The 12,838-nt window shown below is 36.0% G+C and overlaps 1 protein-coding gene across 2 annotated transcripts in view; it reads right to left on the bottom strand.

The window, feature by feature from the left end:
- NEIL3 (nei like DNA glycosylase 3) overlaps positions 1-12,838 on the bottom strand; it is a 56,439-nt gene that overhangs the window by 23,241 nt on the left and 20,360 nt on the right. Inside the window, exons 3-6 of one of the 2 annotated variants that reach the window (XM_002745196.6) lie at positions 5,971-6,105; positions 5,179-5,392; positions 2,006-2,080; positions 251-417 (exon numbers count right to left, since the gene is read on the bottom strand). In XM_002745196.6, the coding sequence (XP_002745242.4) occupies positions 251-417; positions 2,006-2,080; positions 5,179-5,392; positions 5,971-6,105 (591 nt within the window). The remainder of the gene's footprint in view (positions 1-250; positions 418-2,005; positions 2,081-5,178; positions 5,393-5,970; positions 6,106-12,838) is intronic. The other variant, XM_078367802.1, reaches the window with a different exon arrangement.

Genomic DNA, 12,838 nt, shown 5'->3' on the forward strand with positions numbered 1-12,838 from the left:
AGGTAAAGGCTAGATATTATTCCCTGAGCCAGAGATTTTCCACCTAAGTTCAGAATTGGTCCACAAATCACCTTTAGCTCCTTCCGGTTCTTCAATGCCGTTATTTACTATTTCCTTCCTAGGACTAAAACGCTTTTGAGTTACGCTCTCTTCTGAATAGGCTGACAGTTATTCAGTTATATTCTCTGATTATTAGCCTTTTGGTTAGATGGGTGGGGCAAATGGTATCCCTTAAAATTAGATATCTTACCATATGTCAACATGTTGAGGATTTTCTTTCTGACAGTGAGGACAGAAATATGTCATTCTGTTATTGTCCCCGAAGCGGCACACGGTTATTCTGCCAAGGCACTGACCACAATTTGAACGTTTGTAAACCTTACAGTGCTTAGAGACAGCAAGTCCTGCTTTACGGCACTAAAAAAAAAAAAAAAAATTCTGTTAGCTACAAAACAGTGCTGCCAAGAAACCAAAGACACCTTGGTGAAAGTCATCTCTAAAAATCATCTGTTAAAAATGTACACGTTTGTACATATGATGATATAATCTTTTCTTGCATCGGGGAAAAAGGTATTGACAAGATTTGGTAATATTTGTCAAATAAGGTTTGTGTGAAAGAAGTCATTATTTTATGTCATTAGTATTCAGAATTGATCTTTGCATGGCTTTACCCTCTTATCTAAATGAGATGCAAAAATTCTATATTTAAAAATGTCTTTTATGCTTTTAAGGATTTTTTTAATTAACCATAATTATGTAGTTAAAAGAAAAAGACTAGATTAGCTTTAAATATGATTATTTTTAGAAGGCTGAAACTGCTCACTCAGTTTCAACAACCAAAAACCTTATTTCTAGGGGACAAAATTTAATAAGAGCATTTTCCTTGTCGACCTGAAAAAAGAAATTTTTTTCTTTTTTAACCTTAGAGATTCATTAAAAAACAATAAAAAGAAAATAAACATTCAAATAACATCCTAGCAGAGAATATATTCCATTTTGGTATAAATTCTACTTCAAAAGATATTTTGATATATTCTGTCAGTTTTTTGATATATTTTGTCCACTCACAAAATATTTAAGGCTCCTACAAAGAAAATATCTTGAGTTTCCATCAGCAGTGTGAAAACCTAAAAGCCCGGAAATATGGCTTACCACATAAAAGCTGAAAATTACACAAACAATATGTACTAATTTAAGGAAAGTAATGAAAGACCCAATTTAATCTGGGTGGAAATGGGCAGTTTTCTATGGTCATCTTTTACTGGAGGAAGAAGTAAGAAAACGCAATTTAAAAATAGCCATAGTTACTCAAGACAGATCTGTGGAGCAAGATGTTCATTAACATTTTAGGTCAGTTAATAAAGAATGCTACAATTCCTGCCTTTCTGAACATAGTAAAAATGAAAAGTTTGAATATAGAAAATGGACTGTGGAAAAAAAGGCATATTTGCAATATTTTGTCTAAAAGATGAAATGTGTTTATCGAATTCTATATATGCATATAGTATATAACTTTCCACATTTACAAGTCAGCAAGTACTTCATTCTCAAAACCGTGGTAGACATAAAAACATTATTATCCCATTTTACAGATGTAGAAACTAAACTTAAATAAAGTTATCCAAATAATCTAAACCACACAGACAGTAAGTGGCACGCCCTGATTGAACTAAGGACTATTTATCTGAAAGTGTTACTGTATGTTGGCCTCTCTAGACTCTCTATATTTGATGTATCCAAAAAATAGAAAAAGAGTCTGTAAAATGCTAACATGGCTGCTCCCAACTTGGTATAAAGATAACTGAATAGTATTATATAGTTAGACCGGTATGGACTGACCTATGAGCTAGAATTTCAAGATGTTAATTACACCCACATAATGTCCCTCTCTTTCCTGCACCTCCATGCTCCCTCCACTAGATGGCTATATACAGCTTTCACATTTTTGGTGCAATCCGAAAGAAAACCACTGACATTTTACATAGTTGAAAAATTTTGCTCTTACCCTGTAAAAGAGAATGCTGAAATCACGTATCATTTTGACAAGGTGATGGATCTGTCCATCTGTTAGCTGACAAACCTTAAAATGGAAAATAAAAAAAAAAAACAGAGCCTAGGTTCATGACTTGCTCATTTCTGTAAGAAATAAATAATATGCCTTGCCAATTCTGTGAAAGAGAATGTAATTACATTTTGAATATTGCTGACCTTTGAAAAATGTGGGTTTGGATTGGGAGGGTCCACCTATACACAGATTTTTTTTCTCCTCTGCCACCCCTGAGATAGCAAGACCAAACCCTCCTCTTCCTCCTCAATTTATTCAATGTAATGATAAGGAGAAAGAAGATCTTTATGATGACCCACTTCCACTTAATGAATAGTAAATATATTCCTTATAATATTCTTTTGTTTTTTTAGAGACAGGGTCTCACTCTCTGGCCCAGGCTGGAGTGCAGTGGCACCATCATGGCTCACTGCAGTTTCAAACTCCTGCGCTTAGCTATTCTTCTGCCTCAGCCTCCTGAGCAGCTAGGATTGCAGGTGTGGTTACCTGGCTCTTACAGTATTCTTAACATCCATTTCTTTTCTCAAGCTTACTTTATTATAATAATACAGTATATAACACAGAAAACATACAAAATATATGTGAATTGACTATGTTATCGGTGAGGCTTCTGATCAACAGGAGGCTAGTAGTAGTTATATTTTTGAGGAGTCAAAAATTATATACAGATTTTCAATGGGGGGGTTAGCACCCCAATTCCTGTATTTTCAATAGTCAATTGTACATGCATATCTTCTAGAGCTCTATTTCTCACGTATCTACATAGTACCATTAACAGTAGTTTTATTTTGAACTGACATTACTGATAAAAATACCTTTCTTATTTATACATTTTAATTATAAATTCAAACATTTATTGAATATTCTGTATTAGACATCTTCAAAGTCTCAGCATCATCTATCAGACACCTTGAAAAGTCTTGCTGGACTTGAAAAAAAAATTACCAAGAACAGTATAAAAACAGAAGGGAAGGGAAACTAGGTATGGGAGTAGAAGACCACCCAGGTCACTACCAAGCTTTAAAAAGATATGCATTTATATACATGCATTAATATAAAAGTACTTATTAACACATGGAAGACCTCAGACACAGACCGTACCAAAGGATTTTTTTCTGACACAGCCTAGCATAAATCTCAGTGTTATCCTTGAAGAATTACTACTTGGCACATGTGCTGTCAATGGTAATCCCAAAAGAAATGGTCTGATGCCTAATGCTTGTTGCCTGTATGTGAACAGGTACATATACAGCTGACCCTTCAACGACACAGGCTTGAACTAAGCAGGTCCACTTATATGCAGATTTTTCTCAATCAAACATGGATTAAAAAACTATGATATTTTTGAGATGTGAAGCTTGCATATATGTAGGGCTGACTTTTCATAGAGCAGTTTTCCTAGGGCCAGAGGCAGGACTTGAGTATGCATGGATTTGGTGTAGCCTGGAGTACTGGAACTGATGCCCTGTGTATACCAAAGGAAGGCTACATATCTACATACACATACATGTACAACGAAAATAATTTATCAGTGACTATAAAAGTGAAAATCTAACCAACATAGACATCCTGAAAGTATTATAAATATTCCTCAGTTGTTAAAACTTTAAAACTTGTATACATCCAAAACAATATTAGTTACCATATCTTACATACTATATTAAGTTACACCTTGAAAGGTTACACTGTACTTTTTCAATAATTGTGCATGTGCTTTCAAGAAGCTAATAGTTAAACTTCAGAAATGTCATTAACTTTTAAACCCCCAGAAATGATGGGTAAATGATCTTTTCCTAGATAGATAGCTGGCTGGATGCAGAGATAAAAAGTAAATTCTCAGTGCATCACAGATGACAACAAAACCCTGGGTCCTTTTCTTTCTCAAAAACATCTTTCATAGAGGTTTAAGTGATTTTTAAAAAGCTCATTCTTGTTAAAGTTCTGTTTCATTATTTCCATACTGAACTCACTTATTCCAAGTATCAGAAAGCAGAATCGAATCTACATATATCATTAACTGGCTTCTTTTAAAGCTTAATTCATACTAATTTGGGTGTTACTAAACTATCTAGTAGAGTATCTACACAAAGTAAAAAAATACCCTGGGTTCATATAAAAGATAATTTAGTTAATAGAATGAACTATGTAAAAAATATTTCAGCTACTGGAGCTAAACATTAATTTAGTTAGTAGCAACAGGTCTTGATAAAGCCCTAATGTAGAGGTCTTCCCTAGAAACTAAAATGTATGTACTCTACCTGGGTTTGGGTTCTCACCTCTCTCATCCTCTTAGAACACTGCCTTATTCATCACCATTCTCTTTTCTACAAGTTTAACATCTCCCCTTCAACCACTTTTTTTTTCAACATATAAATAAGTTCAAGTCTCTCCAGTTGTAGAACAAGAAAAAAATAAAATAACAAACTCAGGTCTTGTCCTGGTAGCTCCCTCTAGCAGGCCAATATTTTCCCTTCACTCCAGTCTATTCAAATAAGGGCTGTACATTTCGTTTCAATTCCTCACTGATCACTTTTCCCCAGCTTCCTGCCTTCCATTGCTCTTTCCACTACAAGAGCAGCTTCTAATGTCACCCACAGCTGTAATCAGGAATATGTGAGTGTGTGCCGGACATGTACTTAATATGCCAGAGACAGAAAAAAATTTGTGAGTTAGTTCATTCACATAACCCACAAATATTTATATCTAATGCCAATGATACACCACAGGCCTGTGTCCTAGATGTTGGGATACTTCAGTGAACAAAACCTTGTTTTCTTTAGAGACTGTGTTCTAGCCGGAGACAGATTTTAAACAATAAGTATAATAGGTCAATATGTGATGTTTGAAAGGAATAGATGGTATGGAGAGAAGAGAAAGCAGGGCAAGTTAAGGAAGAGAGAGTGACATGTGGAGTGGGAGGGTGTGCACACAGCAGCTGTAAGTGCGGTGCTTAGAGCTGGCTGTGCTGAGAAGTTGACCTGGACAGAGATGGGAAGCGGGAGACCTGAAGTCTGGGGAGACTGTTAGTGCAATGCAGAGTTAAGGCTTCCACACTGGTTCCTTCGCAGGACTGAAAAATAGACAGATAATTAAAAAAAAAAATTTAAACCTACTTTAACAGCTGGGTGGAGAGCACTGTCAAAGAGAGCTTCATTTTTGATGATGTTCCCTACTCCAGGAAACACGCTCTGATCCATCAGCACGTCACCCAGCATCCGGCCCTTCTGTTTCTTAACTTCACTTTCCGCTCTCAAGAAACTAAATGTAGGTGAACATACATCTAATTCTTTCATCATTCTTATTCTCTGTTGGCTTTCCATTGAGTTTCTATAGAAAGGAATACAAAACACATGACCATAAGTCTGGTTACAATTTCACAAAGTGTCATTTAAAATGAGCTTTGCTGGCCGGACATGGTGGCTCAAAGCCTGTAATCCCAGCACTTTGGGAGGTCAAGTTGGGTGGATTACCTGAGGTCAGGAGTTATAGACCAGTCTGACCAATATGGAGAAACCCCATCTCTAATAAATATACAAAACTAGTCCGGCGTGGTGGCACATGCCTGTAATCCCAGCTACTTGGGAGGCTGAAGCAAGAGAATTTCTTGAACCCGGGAGGCGCAGGTCGTGGTGAGCCGAGATTGCGCCACTGCACTCCAGCCTGGGCAACAAGAGCAAAATTCCATCTCAAAAAAAAAAAAGAAGAGATTTGCTATAAGCACTTTATGTTAATCAGGGTATAAGAGTTGTATATGCAAACGACAAAGACCTGACAAATTACATTATCTGAAGGCTTCTTTAAAATGAGGTTTCATCAATTATAAACTATTTGTTTCTTTAGTCATACACGTGACATCCCAAACCAAGCTCTGCAGCATTGCAGCTTAAGTGCTTTGACTTTCATACCTGAGTTCTACTGATGAGTCAAAGAAACAAATCAGATCTTTGGTGAGCTGCATTTCCAAAACAGGAGAAGCTCCGTTTTTATATTTATACACAAGTGGATTAATCATGACGCAGCCTTTCATTCCAAAATGAATCCTGAAACAAAATCAAACCCATTTTTGAGTGGCAGAAAGTATATCATTTATCAAGTTTTTTTCCTGTACTATCATTTTTTTGGATTACGAGCAAACAAATGTAGACAGGATAGGTACTTTGAAAGGGCAGAAATCAGTAGTAATATTACTATTTTTCTTTCACGACTTTGTATCCTTATAAAGATAGAAGATATGACAATCAGTTTTTCAACTCAAAAATAAAAAACTTCTCAGAGAAATAATAAGGTACCAACAATAAACCCAAGAAAATACAGCCCTGCTCCTCTTTTCTTGTCAGATGAAGTATCTTTTATTCACACAACGGTCTAGCATCTCTTGGCATTTTCTCAGATTCAAAGGCTTGGGATGAGATAAGGCTAAGTTTAAGTTGCCTGTAGTTTGTGTTTTCATAAATTCTACAAAACCACTAATATTCAAATTCCTTATTTGTAACCACAGTGAATTGGAAATATTTACCTATTGCAAAATAATATCTATGGTTTAAGACATTCTTTTTTCCCCTTGCTTTGCACTAAGCAGTGAAACAATTTTTGTTTTTTTGCAAAATCTCAGGTATCATGAAAAGAGAAAACAAGTCAGAATGCTATTGTCTTCAATTCTTTTCATTTCCTTATACCTCTATGTGTATTGGGAAGAGGAGATTTATAAATATTTACGGTTAACTTGAAAGCCACAATGCAGTGATGAAAAATTCATAACCTTTCACATTTTATAGGATTGATTAGCATGTCCGGTTTTTAAAAAAGGTAGTTCTGTAAGATCTCTGATGATGAAAATAAAAAATGATTATCAGGATGAAATACTGTGCTCCGCCTTTCAAATCCCTCTCCTTATAGCTTTGTTGAGTTAATAAATACGGCTCTTTTGGCAGCCAATGTTACTGCTCTATGCTTCTAATTGTGGAGCACCATGTTATAGTATTGTACAAGGTTAACTGGTCTAACTTTAAAAATGTGGGTTTTAAACTCTGTGTGCCCTGCTATCAATCATAAATGCATTTTATATGCCCCATAGTTCTTGACAGGAAAAATGTGTGCCTGTAAGTACTCCATAATTTAGCTTACGGAGGTTCAACCCCAGTGAAAGGTGTACAACTGTCATGCCCAGAAGCCATCATATCTAAAATCTTTTCAGCTGCATGGCTCATAAAGTGGATTCTAAATAACTTTCTATAATGAAACCACATCCACATCAAAAATCTCAAAGGTTAAGACCCAATTCAAACACAGGAATAGCCCTAACAAGAACCCCAGATCAAATAAGTATGCCTTTAACTTATAAATCAATACACTTTTAGTAAAACAGTGCCTAAAATATTTATTTTATTTTATTAAATAGATATTATAATTGAGACCCAATAAACCAACACATCTCATAGGTTTATCATTACGTACCTTTGATCTTAAACTACAAAAAGCATATCAGTATCATGAAAATATTTACGGCGGTGTAAACATTGATATTGTGACAACAATTAATACTGATTTTTTTTTAACCAGGAATAGGCCCATACTACATAAAGAAAAGACATTCTTAGGTTTTCATTTGCTTTCCAAGATTCTTCATAATTAATTAGTTTAGGAAAATGTTATTAATTCCTTATTTCTATCTCAAGCTCCTTCTACCAACCCAAAAGGTTACCCGAGACCATTCTGCATTATAGAAGTCTACTTGCCAACCACAGTGGCATGGTCCAAGGGTGGGCATGAGGCTTAACCTGAACAGGTCTCTGTCATCTCCTCAGATCCTGTGCCTTCGTGACAGTTGATTCAGAAATGGACACATGTGCCAAGCTAGATTCGTCAGTCTCCTAGCTGAACTCATCAGTTTTTCTGACGAATTTAAAGATCTAGGACCCAGGGAGATCCTGCTAGCATTAGGATATCTAATATTAGAGCTGCCTGTGGGAATGATTCCCAACGTGAGCACCAGAAAAGCCAAGGAAGGTCTCTCTGCAGAGAGGAAGACTAGAGAAGATCTCCGTGAGGAGCAGAGTAAAGAAATGAAGAGAATCCTAACAGCTTTTAGTCTTTGCTTGCTTTAGTTCTCCTTGAAGCCTGCCTGTATTCTCTTCAGGTTTTGTAAGATACTCCATATGCTTTTCTAAGTTTTAAAACAGTTTTTGGTACCAAAGTCAACAAAAGATACCAAAAATTATTGAACTTGCTTCGGTTGGGCTTCTGTCACTTGCAACCAAGTTCTAATATGAAAATTGTGCCCAAACTAAAAATTCAATTAATAGTAAGCAAATGCCTCTCATTAGAAATAGCTTCCTAAAGAAATCAGTAAATAAGCCCTGATCCTATTTTAAGAATCAGCCATATTCTTCCACCTATCACTGTCAGAATAATCTGAACACCCTTAAGCAAGCACAAATAGCATAAACAAAACAATTTCATATTACTGACAACTACATTTTGCAAATAAGGCAATTGCCTATAAAGATTTTCAAGTGGTCAGAAGTGTGCTAACAAGAATAAAGAGTGTAAAATGTAGAATATAATAGTTGTAAAACCTGTGCTGGGAATTTTAAAGAAGAGAATGTAAAAAGATATGGTTTTAACCATGCTAAAAAAAAGGGGTGGGGGAGTTCTGATTCTACTTAGGATACAGAAGTTTGAAAGTGAACATATCTACCACTCTAACAAGGAGGGAAAAAAATCACATTATCTACAAAATCACACATTTTCTTAAGCCCACCAGAGATATGAGATTGCAACACAACCAGGTAAGCTAAATTCTAAAAGGTGACAAGCGCCCAAGGAAACGAAAGTCAGAACACACAAACTGTTTCATCTATGGCAGAGCACAAGAGGAAGAGAAGACTACCATAAAAATGGGAAAGCAGAAAACTGGGAAATTTTCAACCAACTTTTAGATACTGAATGTGGGCTGGTGTGACAGTTTAGAATCCCTGGAGCCCCAGACACAAGGAGAGTGCACACTCGTGCACCCATGTGAAAGATGTGAGTGACAGCAAGAGACCTGAAAGAGTTGCTCTTGGTGGCATGGCACCTGTTTGCTACTTGAACATTTCTCTCATATGAAGCCCAAGTCTTAAAAAGTCTTTAAGTTGCTGGGGCCAAGGAAGAGGTAGAAACAAGGTCATATCTGTCCTTGAGGGAGGGACAGGAAACTTCCTCTGCCCAAACAGTAAGCCTTATACTGAATGAATAACAGTCATAAGCAGTCTGCTACAGGAGTGGCAGGAAACCCTTCAGCCATCCAGCCCAGACAAAGGTACCCTGGCCTGTTGCACGTGAGAAAGAAGCAAAAGCCATCTGTTTCTAGAGTTGGAGCTGAAAACCAGCTTTGGCACAAAATACTGTGATGAAAGAAAAGAGAAATCTGCTCCCACTAGAAGAGAGGCAGGAAGTTCTCTGACCCAAATATACCCACAGATGCAAAGCAGAGCCTGGCTGCTGTAAGAGGGCAAGGGACAGTAACCCTAAGAAAGCTGCAACCTTGGGGTCTACATATACAGGGCCTGCCCAAGACTCAGGCTAGTCCAGAAGAAGTAAAAATCCCCAGTATCCCCATCATGGCATCATGGTCCTCCCACTAAGTCACAAGCAACAGCAGCCTACATGGTGAAGAGACTTTCTCTGTGACATTAATATGTAGTATCTGCTGAAAGCTGAGAGTCGAGCCCCAACACAGAGAAACCATTCACCGCCAAACCAGGCCACACACAAGGCATAAAGTAGTAGTAGCAGCTGGAGTTTTGAAGTTGTTAGTGTGCTGAAGTCAAGCCAAAGCAAAACCCAAACCTAGGTCAACTACTTTACTAGACTCATTCAATCCCAAACACTAATGACTGATAGAAAAGGCATTACTGTTTTCAAGCTTAAATATTATTTAGCTCTTGTTTGTCCATACATGGTCTGGGATTTAGCTTTTGGTCTTCTATAGACAATGCTTAGGATTCAAAAAAAGTTATAAGTCACACACATACACACAAAGATCAAAAACCCAATATCAAGAGATAAAGCAGTCAGCAGAGCCAGACCCAAAGATGCACCAGATGTGAGAACTATAAGACAGGTGATTTAAAAGTAATGTTAAATTAATTTTAAACTTAAAATATTAATTCTTAATCAAATTTTATATATTAGTTATTAATATGTTAATGATTTAACATATATAAGTATTTAGCATAAAGGTTCATGAACAGGTGGGCTATTTCAGCAGAGAAATAAAAATACATGATATCAGGGATAAGACATTTCTTCAATGAGTAGACCAGAAGACTGCATAGAGCAGGGAAAAGAATAAGTGAGCTTGAATATAGATGAATAGAAATTATCCAAACCTAAGAAAGAGAAAAAAGGATGAAAAAGATAAAAGAGAGCACGTTCCTTAAAAATGCCTGAAATATTCTTTCTTGAGGTTTTAAACTATCAACTTATTTACAACATAGAAAATAACTCATATTATTCACTTTTTCTAGAGTACGTTTTGATAATTTATGTCTTTCAGGGAATCTGCCCATTTATTTTAGTTGTTGAATTAACTGACATAAATTCATTATGTAATATATAATGTCCTATTTCTATTCAAATAACAACTTGAGGATCTGTAGTAATGTTCCCTTTGTCATTCCTCTTAGTGTTTATTTGTGAGCTGTATTGTCCAACATGGCAGCCACTATACACACGTGGCAACTGAGCACTGAAAATGTGATTAGCTCAAATTAATGTGCACTGTAATTATAAAATACACAGCAGATTTTGAAGACTCAGTATTAAAAAAGAATGTTACATATCTCATCAATAATTGTTTAAATTTAGGTTAATAAACTATATTATTAAAATTGATTTCTTTTTGCTTTGGTTCATGCGGCTATTAGAAGATTTTTAAATTATATATATGTCTCCCATGTTTATATTGGACTGCACTGAGCTAAAAGTTTATCATTTCTATTATACTTTTCAAATAACCAATTTTTGGTGTGATTCATTTTTATTATGCTTTTCAAAGAACCAATTATTTACTTCATTGACTTTTTTTCTCTATTGCTTACATTTTTTAATCCCATTAACTTTTGTTCTTCCTTATTTCCTTCCTTCTGTCTGTTTGGGGTTTAATTAGCTTTTATTCTCCTAGTTTTTTTTAAATGGAAGTTTAAATCTTACAGAATTTTATTCATTTATAATATTTAATGCTAGAACATTCCCTCAAGCATTACTTTAGCTACATCCACAAATTTTGATCTGGTGTTTTCATTTTCATTCAATTCAAAATATGTTCTAACTTCCTTTGTGATTTATTTGACACATGAGTTTGAAGCATGCTGATTTCCAAATATTTCAAATTTTTCAGCCCGGTGCAGTGGCTCATACCTGTAATCCTAGCACTTTGGGAGGCCAAGGTGGATGGATGACCTGAGGTCAGGAGTTTGAGACTGGCCTGGCCAACACAGTGAAACCCCATCTCTACTAAAAATATAAATATTAACCAGGCATGTTAGTGGTTGCCTGTAATCCCAGCTACTCTAGAGGCTGAGGTAGGAGAATCACTTGAATCCAGGAGGTGGAGGTTGCAGTGAGCTGAGATCTGTCACTGTACTCCAGCCTGGGTGACAGAGAGAGACTCCCTTTCAAAAAGAAAAAAAAAAGTTTTCTAGCTTCTCAATGATTTCTAGTATAATTCTGTTGTAGTCAGAGATGATTCTTTCATGATATTAATACTTTTAAATTTGTTAAGACTCATTTTGTTGTACATAATCTGGTCAATGTTGCTGAGTGTTCCACGTGCACATGAAAGAATGTGTTGTTGGGTGGAATGTTCTCCACTTGTCAATTAGGTCAAGATGGTTGATAGTGATGCTCAAGTCTTTTATCCTTACTGATTTTGCCCACTTGTTCTATCAGTTACTACCAAGAGAGTGCTGAATTATTCAACAATATGATAGTTTCTCTTTGTCCTTTCCATTCTAGCAATTCTTTACATTTTTTGAATTTCTATTAGGATTACTATATTTTCTCGATGCATTAACCCTTTAATAGTTATTGAATGTCCTTCTTTACCCCCAGTAGTATTCCTTGATCTGAAATCTACTTTGATATTATTCTAGCTATGCCAGCTTTCTTGTGATAAGTGTTTTCATAGTATTTTTTTTTTTTTTGAGGCAGAGTTTTGCTCTTATTGCCCAGGCTGGAGTGCAATAGTGCGATCTCAGCTCACTGCAACCTCTGCCTCCCAGGTTCAAGTGGTTCTCCTGTCTCAGCCTCCCAAGTAGCTGGGATTACAGGCCTGTGCCACCATGCCTGGCTAATTTTGTATTTGTAGTAGAGACGGGGTTTCTCCATTTTAGTTAAGCTGATCTTGAACTCCTGACCCCAGGTGATCTGCCTGCCTAGGCCTCCCAAAGTGCTGGGATTACAGGTATAAGCCATCACGCCCGGCCCACAGTGTTTGTTTCCATCCTTTTATTTTAACCCGCATAATTATATTTCAAGTGGTTTTCTTGTACACACGTTATAGTTTGGCCTTGTGTTTTTATTCAATTAATTTCTGCCAAATAATTAAGATGGTTAGATTATTTACATTTAATGTGATTATTTGTATGCTCGGATTTAAATATACTATATTACTGTTGTTTTCTATTTGTTCCATCTGTTCTGTTCATCTTTTAATGCCTTTTTTCTGAATTCAGCATTTTTTATAATTCTATTTTATCGCCATTAGCAGCTTATTACTTTTACCGCTTT

Source organism: Callithrix jacchus, chromosome 3 (assembly GCF_049354715.1).
Source record: "Callithrix jacchus isolate 240 chromosome 3, calJac240_pri, whole genome shotgun sequence".
Taxonomy (NCBI): domain Eukaryota; kingdom Metazoa; phylum Chordata; class Mammalia; order Primates; family Cebidae; genus Callithrix; species Callithrix jacchus.